Source organism: Mauremys mutica, chromosome 2 (genome assembly GCF_020497125.1).
Source record: "Mauremys mutica isolate MM-2020 ecotype Southern chromosome 2, ASM2049712v1, whole genome shotgun sequence".
NCBI classification, from domain to species: Eukaryota; Metazoa; Chordata; order Testudines; family Geoemydidae; genus Mauremys; species Mauremys mutica.
Window position 1 is genome coordinate 292,639,460 of NC_059073.1, and position 12,658 is coordinate 292,652,117.

General features: G+C 46.3%; 1 protein-coding gene across 1 annotated transcript in view; it reads right to left on the reverse strand.

The window, feature by feature from the left end:
- ELP6 (elongator acetyltransferase complex subunit 6) overlaps positions 1–12,658 on the reverse strand; it is a 35,704-nt gene that overhangs the window by 2,579 nt on the left and 20,467 nt on the right. The window contains exons 5-6 of the mRNA XM_045007925.1: positions 3,240–3,367; positions 1,549–1,741 (exon numbers count right to left, since the gene is read on the reverse strand). Of these exons, the coding sequence (XP_044863860.1) occupies positions 1,549–1,741; positions 3,240–3,367 (321 nt within the window). The remainder of the gene's footprint in view (positions 1–1,548; positions 1,742–3,239; positions 3,368–12,658) is intronic.

Sequence of the window (12,658 nt, forward strand, 5' to 3'; positions counted from 1 at the left end):
ATGATCTGGCACTTGCTAGGTTCACTAATAACTAAAAAGCCCTGCTATACTGTGGGATCTGAAGTCCAATAGACCACTAGTAACCTGAACTAAAAATTAAGACACTGTTCTGAAAAGTCACTACATATCAGACCATTAAAATCACCTTGTTCTGATTAATATCTTGCTTTCTCCCGCCACCACTTGAATTTTGCAGTGAACTGAGGAGCTATTTTCTCAAGAAACACTAGCTCTGGGAATCAATCTTTTATGCCTTTGATACCCAGTTTAACAGTAGTGTAGATACAAAAAATTCCTCTCTGGCTAACAGCATGTGAGAGACCAGTTGTTGAAATGATATCTGAAGGGATCAGCACCGATGCTTTCAGGACTAGCGAAAGAATGGCTCTGGAGCAGTGATTAAAGACCCTGAATATTCTGGTCCCTGGGAACACACTGTTAAAACTCTGCATTTTCCTTTGATGACACACTGGGCGTGTATATAAAAGGAGAGAAATTTGAACTATGCTCCAACTGCCTTTGGTTTTATAACTTCATTCTTAAACATGAAATTGCTGATTGAAAGCTGTATATATATTTTTCCCCAATTACGGTGAAACAAACAGTTTAATCCAGGGAAGCTGAGTGAGCTGTAACAGAACCAGCCCTTCTCCTTAGTGGGCACAGGGTACAATGGTGCTGTTTGGTGATTACAAAGTTGACTTGTTTAAAAAGCAGTGGGGGTGGGATTTTCTTTCCCCCAACCTCCATCCTCAAGTTGTCCTCTTTCACATTCTGCTTTCAACTGGCCATTTCACCTAGTGAATCTATTTTTTCCATCAGAAGACTATTATCCATTTAAAAATCATGTGTATAGGAGTTTTCCCCCCTCCTCCCACTAGTTTCCACTCTGGTCAGTGGCAAGGCAGGGCTTCATTTACTTTAGCGTCCTGCTGTGTCAAAAAACACCAAGGAGCCTCAGCACAGGACACCTCGCTCCTGTAATAAGAGACAGATTACCAAATAAAGAGAATAGAAACTTCTCCTTCCGTTCAAGTAACTCAAAGCACTTTACAGCTGTTAACTCGTTACGCCTCAATATCCCCAGGAGGAAGAAGGGTTACTTATCAATTTCCTGACTACTGAAATGCAAATACCTCTGGGGTGGGACATGGCAAATGTTTAACAGCACACAGCAACACTACACAGCACTTTAGGACAGGATATGAACACTATATCACATAGCTGCATCCTGGCACTTAAACACTATGGAGATGGGCACTGTGAAATATCTTTGTCTAGACTGAATTGAAACATCAGAGGGAATTTGGGTAGATAGCATGTAACTACCTGAGTTAGAATCTGGTCAGGATCCTAAAGGGGAAAGCCCCACCCACACAGGGAGCGCCACAGGATCTGCAATGGCCACAAGCAGTCAGGAACTCTGCCCATCCCTACAGAGCACGGTGCCTGCTCACCCCTGCTCAGCAGCACTGACTCAGAGGGAAGAGCACCACCTAGCGACCCAGGCTGTAGTTACTGAACTTTGGGAACACTACACAACAGTACCTTTAACTGGGAGCACACTGCAACTCTGCAGTAATGGATGAAATCCAAAACATCAACCGGCCTCACACCCAGGCTGAGCAGGACGCTGAGATCATCCACCAGCAACACGGGGCATTTCCAGGAATCACTACCAGAGGCCATCAGGGATGTCCGGACAAACTCATACATGGTTTTCAGGTTGGAGCCATCTTCGCTGGAAAGAAGAACAGAAATTCTCACTTGGCCTGGTCTCAGCATGGTTGTTGTACTGCAATAGCTATAGCACAGAATCGCAGCAATGTAGGGCTGGAAGCTAGTGTGGATCTGTCTATCTGAGCTGGAAATTATGGCTCCAGCTCCTCTGTAGACATGCCCATAGTCAGAGCAGTGCAGCCTAGCTAATGCGGATGCAGTTATACTAGCATAGATGTGCTTTGCACAGATACATGCACCTTTACACAGCTATAACTAGGGCCCTACCAAATTCAAGACCGTGAAAAATGCATTATGCACTGTGAAATCTGGTCTCCCCCTGTGAAATCTAGTCTTTTGTGTACTTTTACCCTATACTATACAGATTTCACAGGGGAGACCAGCATTTCTCAAACTGGAGGTCCTGACCCAAAAAAGGACTGGGGGGTTTCACACGGTTATTGTAGGAGGCCACCCGTTCCTCTGTGCTGTCTTCAGAGCTGGGTGGCTGGCGTGCAGCAGCTGCTGGCCAGGTGCCCAGCTCTCAAGGCAGCCCCCCATCTAGCAGCACAGCAATACCCTACCATGCCACCCTTACTTCTGCACTGCCGCCTTCAGAATTGGGTCAGGACCCCTGCAGTTAAACACCGTGAAATTTCAGATTTAAATATCAGAAATCATGAAATTTATGATTTTTAAAATCCTCTGACCCTGAAATTGGCCAAAATGGACAGTGAATTTGGTAGAGCCCTAGCTGTAACTGTACCCACACTAGTCAGGGGTCCCACTGCCTTAATTTAGTCTGCTTCTAAACTAATATAATGGGACAAATGCAGTGTGTAGTCAAGTGTCTACAGAAACCGGCCTTTGGAGTTATACGTCAGAAAGCAGTAATAGCAGATCCCTCCTGCAAAGCTCTGTCCTTAGCTGCCCTGGTGGCTTATACAGCTGAGCTTCAGATGGGAGAAAGATTCCCCTCTAATTAGCTCCTTAGTTTCAGTAATTCACTCAGCACTTTTACAGCTCACTGGCAGACTACAGAGTGCAAGGAAGGCAGGAACAGAGCAGAGGATGGAGCACAGTCCCTCTCTCAGCAGCCAGAAGAGAGAGGGAAAGGGATAATCTTAGCAGTGTGGGTATTTCAGGGTTTTGATTCATTTCCATTTGCGAGTGTGAAGTTAATGCCAGTGAGAATGGCTGGACTGACAGCCCATGAGAGCAACGCATTTTATTTAGCCACACAACAGGTACGGCCTGGACAGCTGCAGTGCAAACAACACACGCACTGCCCAGCGACTGTTGCCTCAGCCCTGCCCGGCTCAGGAGGGTTCGAGAGGGCGTTCAGTCCCAATCCTTCACCTCATTGCTGCAAAGTGAGGCCAGTTAGTGGTAGGTGTCATGCTGATGTCTGTGATGCAGATACCAGGAACCAGACTGAGAGCTCAGCATCACAACAGGTGGCAACATTTCTAATCCCAAGAGTTACTGGCTGTGCCTCTTCCAAAGCCCCAGAGCATTACCTTACAAACCGAAGGGGATTGGTCTGCCCCACATGCTGCTCCTCACCAAACAAGACATCAAAGCAGGATTTCAGGCCTTCCAAGAACACAAGCTGTCCCCGCTCCTTTGCTGCAGTCAGACTGACTCCCTGGAGGAGGGGGAAATAGTGTCTTACACAAGCAAACAGCTGCAGAAGAATGATACCAGTGGCGTCCCAAGTGGATCTGTGGCCTATTTTGATAAAGTCTCATCTAAACATGCTAATAAAGCCAATACCCAGCTGGATGTTGCACAGCCACTAAGTCTGCCAGTTCTGTTTCACACATTGCTGGACACACTTAGCATCCCCTTTTCAGCAGATGGTCCCAAAGAACAGTCAGGAATAGCAACATCCAGACACTGAACCCTTCTGTGGCTTTTCAAGTTCACAGAACCTTAAAAACATACTAATTAAATGGGTCCTCGCATCACCGCAGGGACCCAGGTGGCATCATTGTTATCTTACAGCTGGGGAAGCCAGGGAAGTGAAATGACTTGCCCAAAGCCAGAGTGCGTGTGTAAAAGCCCAGGTTAGAATCTAGGCATGCCTGGCTCCCCATCCTGTGCTGAGACAGGCTCTCCTTCCGAACTCTCTACTGCTTCACATGCAAGAACACTTGCTCTTTGCACCTCTCCTTTTGGCAGCAGGAGGATCAGGGCATTTTAGCACTAGCTCTCTATGAATCCAGCCTGACTAGATCTTGTGTCAAGCAGTCTCTAAACTTCCCAAGACAGAGTCTGGGATGGGGAGAAGGGAGGAATGACTGAGAAAGTCACAAAATTCTCCTCTACACCCAGCGCTCAGTAACTGTCCCCTCAGCCAGATGTGCACCACGCAAACCCTGCACTCAGTCAGAGCTCCAGAGACGAGCCAGTAACCCTTGAAGGGAGGCACTCATCGTACGCAGTAACAAGGTGATGGAATGTAGATCTTTTGGGCTATCTCAGGGTTTCCTACAGCACCCAGCAGCATGGTATCCAAGAGCTGATACTGTGCTTCCCCACGTCTGAGCTCATCATTCCCCCACGTGCTCTGCTGTGAACAGTTCACTCATCTGGCCTTCAAGGACAGTGGAGGACTTACGATTGCCACCTTCTTACAACATTTTTTAGCCATCACTGTGGAAACAACAGTCACTTGGCAACATTAATTCGTCCAATGTAGCTGCCACCCACAAGCCAGGTGTGCCTGCAGTTACGCAGAGCACTGTAAACAGGCCAACCCAGTAGCTGGGCGGTTTATAGAAAGTAAAAATACATCAGAGATTACTCTGCTGTGCTCTGCCCTGGCAGGGTTCCTACCCAGTCCTGTGCTTTGCCACCCAAGCCCTGCCGCAAACACTTCAGGATTCTTGGCAGTTGCTAGAGAGGAATTATTATTACAATTAAGTCTCCATTTACATGGGTTCCCAGGCACAACACTTTATGTTACTTCAATTCTAATATTTCTTCTCTAGCACCTTCCAAGAATCTCAAAGTGCTTGACAAACACTGATTATCTGGCATCACAACCACCATTATCTCCATTTTACCATGAGGAAAAAGAGGCAGCAGAGACAAAACTGACCTCAGGTGTAACTCTATTGATTTCACAGGACTTCTATATCAGAAGTGAATTTGGTCCAGACTCTGATTTTCAGGTGTCCAGAGCACCTGCAGCTCCCACGGACATCAACTGGTGTTACAAAAAGCCCCACACTTTTCAAAGTCAGGCCTCAGCTGACTTGCCCATGAAGTCAAAGTCAACACCAGGGACAGGACAAAAGGTCCCAGTCTCCTGAGTCCCAGTCCATCGTTCAACTACTAGAACATCCCCCTTCCCTTTTTCAATCTGGCTCTCTTTTGTTGAGTACATTGTAGCTGTTTGGCGTATTCATCTCTGGTTCACTCTGTTCTCGGGGAAAATCCGGCACCTGTTACAGCCATAATCAACCAAAGCTATTTCAGTAACACGTGTTCTTCTATCATCTCGTTTCAGGAGCACCTTTTCTAGCCATAAGATTTTTACACACTGATCTGACTATGCTTTTGAAATGAAGGTTGCTCCACAAGGGAGAAAGAGGAAAATTAGAGCAGACAGTTTTTCAGTGTTTTGGCTCACTAGAAATTGGGTTGCTAATCAGTACAATAGGCAGCTAGAGGAGCGAGGATAAGATAGAAAGTTTACCAAAGGGTGCAGCAAGCCTTGTTTCAATATGGCATTGCTCAATACTCACAACTGGCAAGCCAGGCTAGGACTGGTTCATTCTTGAATGCTAGGAGAGAGATATACCAGTAGGCCTGGCATATGTTGACAATAACAATGGTAGCTGTAATGTAATGAGGAAGATTGCTTCTGAAAAGAAGCAAAGTGTGTCTGCATATCCACCTGAGAGAATTGCTGAAATCCTCTGAGGCAGGAGTCCCAGGAGAGATGGGATCCAGAGGCAGACAATAAATTTGTGAAGTTTCTAGTGTGCACAGTAGGGAGAAAGGTAAAAATAGCTATGTTCCTACAGCCTTAGTTAACTGCTTAATAAGCATTGTACATCATCTGAACCTCACAGCACTCCTAGGAAGCTATCCTCATTTAACAGACGAGGAAACAAACAGAGAGATGCAGTGATTTGCCCAAGGTTACACAGCAAGGTCAGTGGCTGAGGCAGGGATAGAGCCGTGTCTCCTGATTTCTAGCACCATGCTACATCTACCCGCTCCCTTATTAGATAATCAAAATTTAGGCTGCAACATGGTAAATTTCAGCTTTTTTTGCTTTCTTATTTGGAAAAGCTAGTGTGAGTGTCTGGTCTGTAAGTGACTAGTTCCAGCTGTTTTGGAAGCTTGGCATTTTCCCAAAAGACCCTATCACAGACGGCAGCAGTGGGAGAGAAGAGAGAAGGTTTCACCAGACAGGGAGGAGGTCATTTCCAGGAAGGCTAACCTCGCATTCTCTTCTTTGTGGATGCACTCCTTCAGAGCTTATCAGCTGCCACATATGCACTGCTAGTGATATGAGAGGCAGATTTACGCAGCCTCCTTTCCCAGCTGGGCAGAGAATGTCATTCATCAATGCTGATGCCAGACAGGGACTATACAAGGCAGTATAGAAAATGTGGCTTTGGTGCAACATTTTCCATCACTGCCAGTTGACAGGGTTGGAAATTTTGACAAATACCTTCATCTAGTGAAGGCTACTGGGGTGTCCGATAAGTAGCAGATTCAGATTAATCTTTTTCCTTGCATTAAATCAGCCCTATCTCTACCGTTCATTAAGACAAGCTAATCTTTCTGGGCAAATTTCTGGAAAGAAATCATTCAAACCCATGGCTAGAATCTTGGCTGTGATTTTGCAATCAGTCCAAGGGAAGGGGCTCTTTGTTTAACGAACAGGATTGTTCTTTTCAACCTGGCCCTTTCATTTTCAGCACAGGCACACTGTGCAGGGTTGACCAACAAAATGTTTCAGTTTGTATCATAAGAACAGCCATACTGGGTCAGGCCAATGTTCCATCTAGACCAGTATTCTGTCTTCTGACAGCGGCCATCTCACACATGCTTCATCTAAACCTCGGTGACCTCTCACTTTTCACATTCTCCCAGGAGAGACAGATCACAGCAACTCTCAATAGCAGCGTGCACACACACACACACACCTCCCTCTCTCTCTGCAGATTTCCTCACTTTGGCTGGGAATCGCTCCTTCTCACACCACCACCACCGGGCTGGCAGATTCCACCAGAGGCTGATTTGGAAATCAAGCTTGCAGGTGATATTTACCCACTAGAATCCTGCCAAGAAAACAGGGTGGGAATGGAAATCATACTGAAGCTTATTATGCAACTAAGAAGTCACATCAGGGAAAAACCAGTTTCCAGGCCAAAAAAACCCCAAACAAACATTCTATTACATGACAGATGGAAACAACCAAAAAGCCTGTGTGAAACATAGTTAGTTGCCACCCACTTGATAAACTGCTGAGCTGCGTTAAAAATCCCTGAGTGATTATATGCGGGTTAGTCCAATGTTGACCGTGGGTAAAATAATGGAACAGTTAATTTGGGATGCTATCAACAAAGAATTGGAGGATGGAGGCTAAACATACAATTAATGCCAGTCAGCTTGGTTTCATGGAAGGTAGGTCTTATCAAACAAGCGGCAATCACACTGTGGAAGGTAGCAAAGCCAGATTGCTACCAGTCAGTGGGAAATCATTTGGGAGTTGGAAAATCCACCATGGGGGCCATTGTCGTGGAAGTGTGTAGGCCATTAATCGTCTCCTGCTATGCAGGACTGTGACTCCTGGCAAAGTGCAGGACATAGTGGATGGATCTGCAGCAATGGTGTTTTCAAACTGCAGTGGGGAGATAGGTGACATGATATGCCTATTTTGGCACCAGCACATCTTGCTCACAGAGTACACCAACAGAAAGGCCTGTTTTTCTCTGGTTATGCAAGTGCTGGTGGATCACCAAGGAGCTTCACTAACATCAAAGCTGGCTGATCAAGTGAGGTACATGATGCTCTCATTTTTAAGAGCAAAGGACCGCTCAGAAAGATACAAACAGGGACATTGATTCCCAAGCGGCAGATTTCCATATTACGATGGGTTTGTCACTGATCCTATGAGTTCTATCACACCGGACAACAACCAATGTGAGCTTTCACTTCCACTAGGCATCCTAGGGTTTATGTTGTGAAGTAATAAAGATGAGTTATTTTTCCAAAAATAGAATTTTATTGACTAACAAAACCAGTGCAAAAAAATCTGTTTAATTAAAAGCAAATACATTAAAAACTTTTGAAACAAATTAACAGGACAGAATTTAACAAGAGGAAAGAACACATATCCATTTCAGACCATTTTGGCGACACATATAGCACCCATGGCTCTTACAGGTCATGTTCGTGAATCTGTCCTTATGGTCCCCCGGTGCGGTGTGGAAGGGATGCAGCCCCTGATGACATGAAGAAATTTGGAGTGGGGGTGGTAAGGAGATGCCACAATGGAGTTCTCCATTGACTGCAAAGAGAAGTGAGCCCCTGCTGGTCATCAACAGTCTGCAGCATCTGTGTTTGCTGCTGAAGAAGCCCTATTATATCCAGGTGCATCTCCTTCTCCTTTTCCTGATGGGACTTTCTCCCGTATACTTTCTTTCTTTCTCCACAGTGTCTATAACATTCATCCTCCATGCCATGTGCTCATGGTCTTATGCAGCACTGGCTTGCAGGATCTTGCTGAACATCTCATAGACTCATAGACTTTAAGGTCAGAAGGGACCATTATGATCATCTAGTCTGACCTCCTGCACAATGCAGGCCACAGAATCTCACCCACCCACTCCTCCCAAGTCCTCTTCTTTCTCCTCCTTGTCATGGTCAGGCCTTGGGTTTGGAGGTGGCACCCCCTTTAAGGCCACAACAGCAGCAGCTATAGATAAAGCAGGCAGAAGAATCCTATTTATAGTCACAGCAGAAAGCAAAAGTGAAGTTTTTGAGCTCCATTGCTGCCTTGTTCCCCGACAGTCTTCAACGAGACATGCTTATTGACATTACAGTTTTGGAGCACCTCAGCACAGCACTGTGGTGGAGATTTTAGTCAATTTTTCCTTCCTGAATGTAACAAAGGCACAGAGAACCCAGCTGTGGTGGTATCCCAAAGTCCCACAGGCCCATAGGTCGCTAGCCCGTTTACTGCAACGGTGCTTGCTGAAGTCATCATGGAGTGGCATGGGAAAATGTCCTACCACAGAGGAAGAAACATGGCTGCCATCTGTAGACACCTTAGGAGAGGAGCAGTGTACCTCCATAAAAGTTTCATTGCGATCTCTCAGGAGGATTCAAGGGACATCCCTGGGCACATAAACAAACTGTTCCGTGTGTCCTTCCCCCGGCCTAACACTGCAAGGGAACGAAAAGCAGAAAATTCTTCTTCTTTGTTGTACTGCTACTTCTTTAACTAGGAACAAACCAAAGAGAAGTTGAACCCTGTGTTCTGCTACGTTGGGGTCAGGAGCCAACTGTACATTTAAACACTGTCATGGACAATGCATTCACACACTCACCCAAAGCTGCTTCCCTTGCATCGAACGCGCTCGCTGGGACTAGCTAGACCGTGGTGGAGCCTCAAACTGATCCTGATCTCCTGGTCACCTGTCCTCCATCCTCTTCCTCCTCCTCGCTGTTCACAGCAGGGGTCTGCATCTCAGGCACCACAGAGGAATCCATGGCGCTCTGCAGGGTGTTTGTGGGGTCTGCACCAAGCATGGTATGCAACTCATCATAAAACCAGGAGGTCTGGCTCAGCACCAGATCGACTGTTGGCTTCCCTGTCCTCTTGGTACGCCTGCTGCAGTTCCTTTGCTTTCAAATGGCACCGCTTCTGATCCCTGTCATACCCCTTCACATAAGAACATAAGAAAGGCCGTACCGGGTCAGACCAAAGGTCCATCTAGCCCAGTATCTGTCTACCGACAGTGGCCAATGCCAGGTGCCCCAGAGGGAGTGAACCTAACAGGCAATGATCAAGTGATCTCTCTCCTGCCATCCATCTCCATCCTCTGACGAACAGAGGCTAGGGACACCATTCTTACCCATCCTGGCTAATAGCCATTTATGGACTTAGCCACCATGAATTTATCCAGTCCCCTTTTAAACACTGTTATAGTCCTAGCCTTCACAACCTCCTCAGGCAAGGAGTTCCACAAGTTGACTGTGCGCTGTGTGAAGAAGAACTTCCTTTTATTTGTTTTAAACCTGCTGCCTATTAATTTCATTTGGTGACCCCTAGTTCTTGTATTATGGGAATAAGTAAATAACTTTTCCTTATCCACTTTCTCAACATCACTCATGATTTTATATACCTCTATCATGTCCCCCTTATTCTTCTCTTTTCACCTGCCTTCCCCCTGCAATCTGCTCAGAGATGTCCATGTTTCTACAACTGGTCCATACTCACATCTGCACAGCCTCTTTTCCCCACACGCCTAAGAGATCCCAGGCCTCCTGTCTTCCCCAGACAGGAGCACGTCTACAGCATGTAACCAGCATTGTTGGCTGGGCAGTTGCACACAAACAAGAAAGAGCTGCTAGCTGTGCTCCCCAAGTTGGGCAATCAGAAAAAGACATTTCAAAAATTCACAGAGTTTTTAAATGGGGGGAGAGAGGGCTCTTGGTGTCTGTGACCTCTGGGCCGTGGAATTCACAATTGTGACCAGAACAGTCACTGTCTGACATTGTGGAACAGCTGTGAGAGGACCGCTGGGTCGACATAGGTCACAAAGTGTCTACACTCCCACTGCATCGACCATGGCTCTATGTCATTCAGGGAGGTGGTTTTACCGTGTCACTGTCACAGGGCACTTATGCTGATGGGAGACAAATTTGAGTCGATGCAAGGCGACATGTCAACCTAACTTTGTAGTGTAGACCAGCCTCTCTCTTGGGAAGCAGTGACTCCGAGAAGGACTTGGGGATTATCACAGATAATCACCTTAACATGAGCTCTCAGTGCAAGGCTGTGGCAAAAGGGGCTAATGCAATCCCTGGATGTGTACGAAGGGAAATATCAAGTAGAGGAAGAGAAGTGATCTTGCCTCTGTACACTGCATTAGTAAGACTGCTACTAGGATACCGTGTCCAGTTGTGGTGACCACACTTCAAGAAGGAGGGCCACAAACATTTTCCAGGGACTGGAAAACAAGCCCTACAGTGTGAGGCTTAAGGCATCCAGTTTATTCATCTTACTGAAGAGAAGGCTGAGAGGTGACATGATCACTGCGTACAGGCACTAACACGTGGACAAGAGAGCTGACGGTGGGGGGCTTTCCAACCCTGCTAAACAGGCATAGCAAGGTCCAATGTCTGAATGTTCAAGTTGGACAAATTCAATCTTTAAAGAAGATGCAGTTTCCCAGCAGGGAGGGTGATTAGACACTGGAACAGCTTACCAAGGGAGGTGGTGGAGTCCCCATCGCTTGGAGCCTTTAAGGCAAGATTAGAAATCTTTCTAAAAGATATGCTTTAATCCAGCTTCTTGGAGAAATTCTAAGGGGGGGGGGGCTCAAGCTGGATGGTCATGAGGATTCCTTCTGGCCTTGGAATCTATGAATCCTCCTGTTCACTGTCTTCCTTCATGGGCCAGAGGAGAACATTGCCCTTAACATGCTTATAATGTTTGCAGCTCTGCTTAAGGACCATGGCTTCATCCTGCAAGGATGAGGAAAAAAGTTTTTTTCCTGAAGCACAATTAGCCAGATGTATTCTAGGTTTGTTTCTCTTCACCTTCCTCAGAAGCATGAGAGATTGGCCACAGCTGGAGATGGGAGAGCGGACAGGGTGGACCAGTTCTCTGATTAGGTACAGAGAATCCTCTGTCTAGAGGCCTTGCTGGCATGTCATTCTCACATGTTCAGGGTCAAATCAATGCCTTCCCGAATCCAAATCTGTCTATTTACCTCCAGGTCAGATTCGCAGAGACCTTGGAGGGGGGGGGGGGGTTTCACCTTCCTCTGCATCATGGACCAAGGATTGCCAGCTGGGATAACTGGGCAGATCACACCTAATCAATTCCCTCCCGTTGCAGGGACCTCAGGCACTTGGTGGTACCTTGATCTCTCCTGTTCTCTGCCTGTCTCCTGAGGTCTGAAATACTTTAGTAGAATTAAAATCTTTGGGCTCAACATAGAGGTATCAGTCCCTTGTGGTCTGAAAATCCATGGTCTCATTGTGTGAGGTACTACATCATATACAAAACCGCAATCCCTGCCCCCAAACAGCTTACAAAACCATACTGATTTCAATTATGCTGCTACCCTGGATGTATTCAGAATTTCTTCTGTAGACTTGAAATAACCAGAACAAGTTTCCATGACTTTTTTCTCTGTTAAAAAGCTGATATCAGTCAAGGAGAGGGAGCAGGTCTCTACTGTTACTTGTGCAATGGCAGTGGAACTCTTAAGAGTTCTGATGGAAGGTCATCACCAGCAGAGCAGGCGCTAGGAACCCAGCTTTGACTTGGCAGTGCTGGTACTTAGAAAAAAGAAAACTAAACATCTTTTATCTTGTAAATTGATCAAACTTTGTTCTGGAGTCATTACTCATCTGGATTTAAATGGGACTCTACTCACATACGGGCTACAGGATCTAAGGAAGGGCCTGATTCTTAAGTACAATTAATAATCCCGTGCTGAACTACAGGGTAACTGCTTTTTATAATAGCCCCTCCCCAACAAAAGGGCCTTGCCTACACTGGGGATTTCAGCCAGAGGTGCAAAACCCTAATATAGACAGGCAAAAAACAAAACAAAACCCTGTACATGCTATGATTTGTACTGGTGAGTGAAATCAGAGGAAGCTGCATCCATGCAGATTGCGGCTTAGCCTGCCTCCAGTAGGAGTCTGAGGTAGTGCAGCTACACTGACA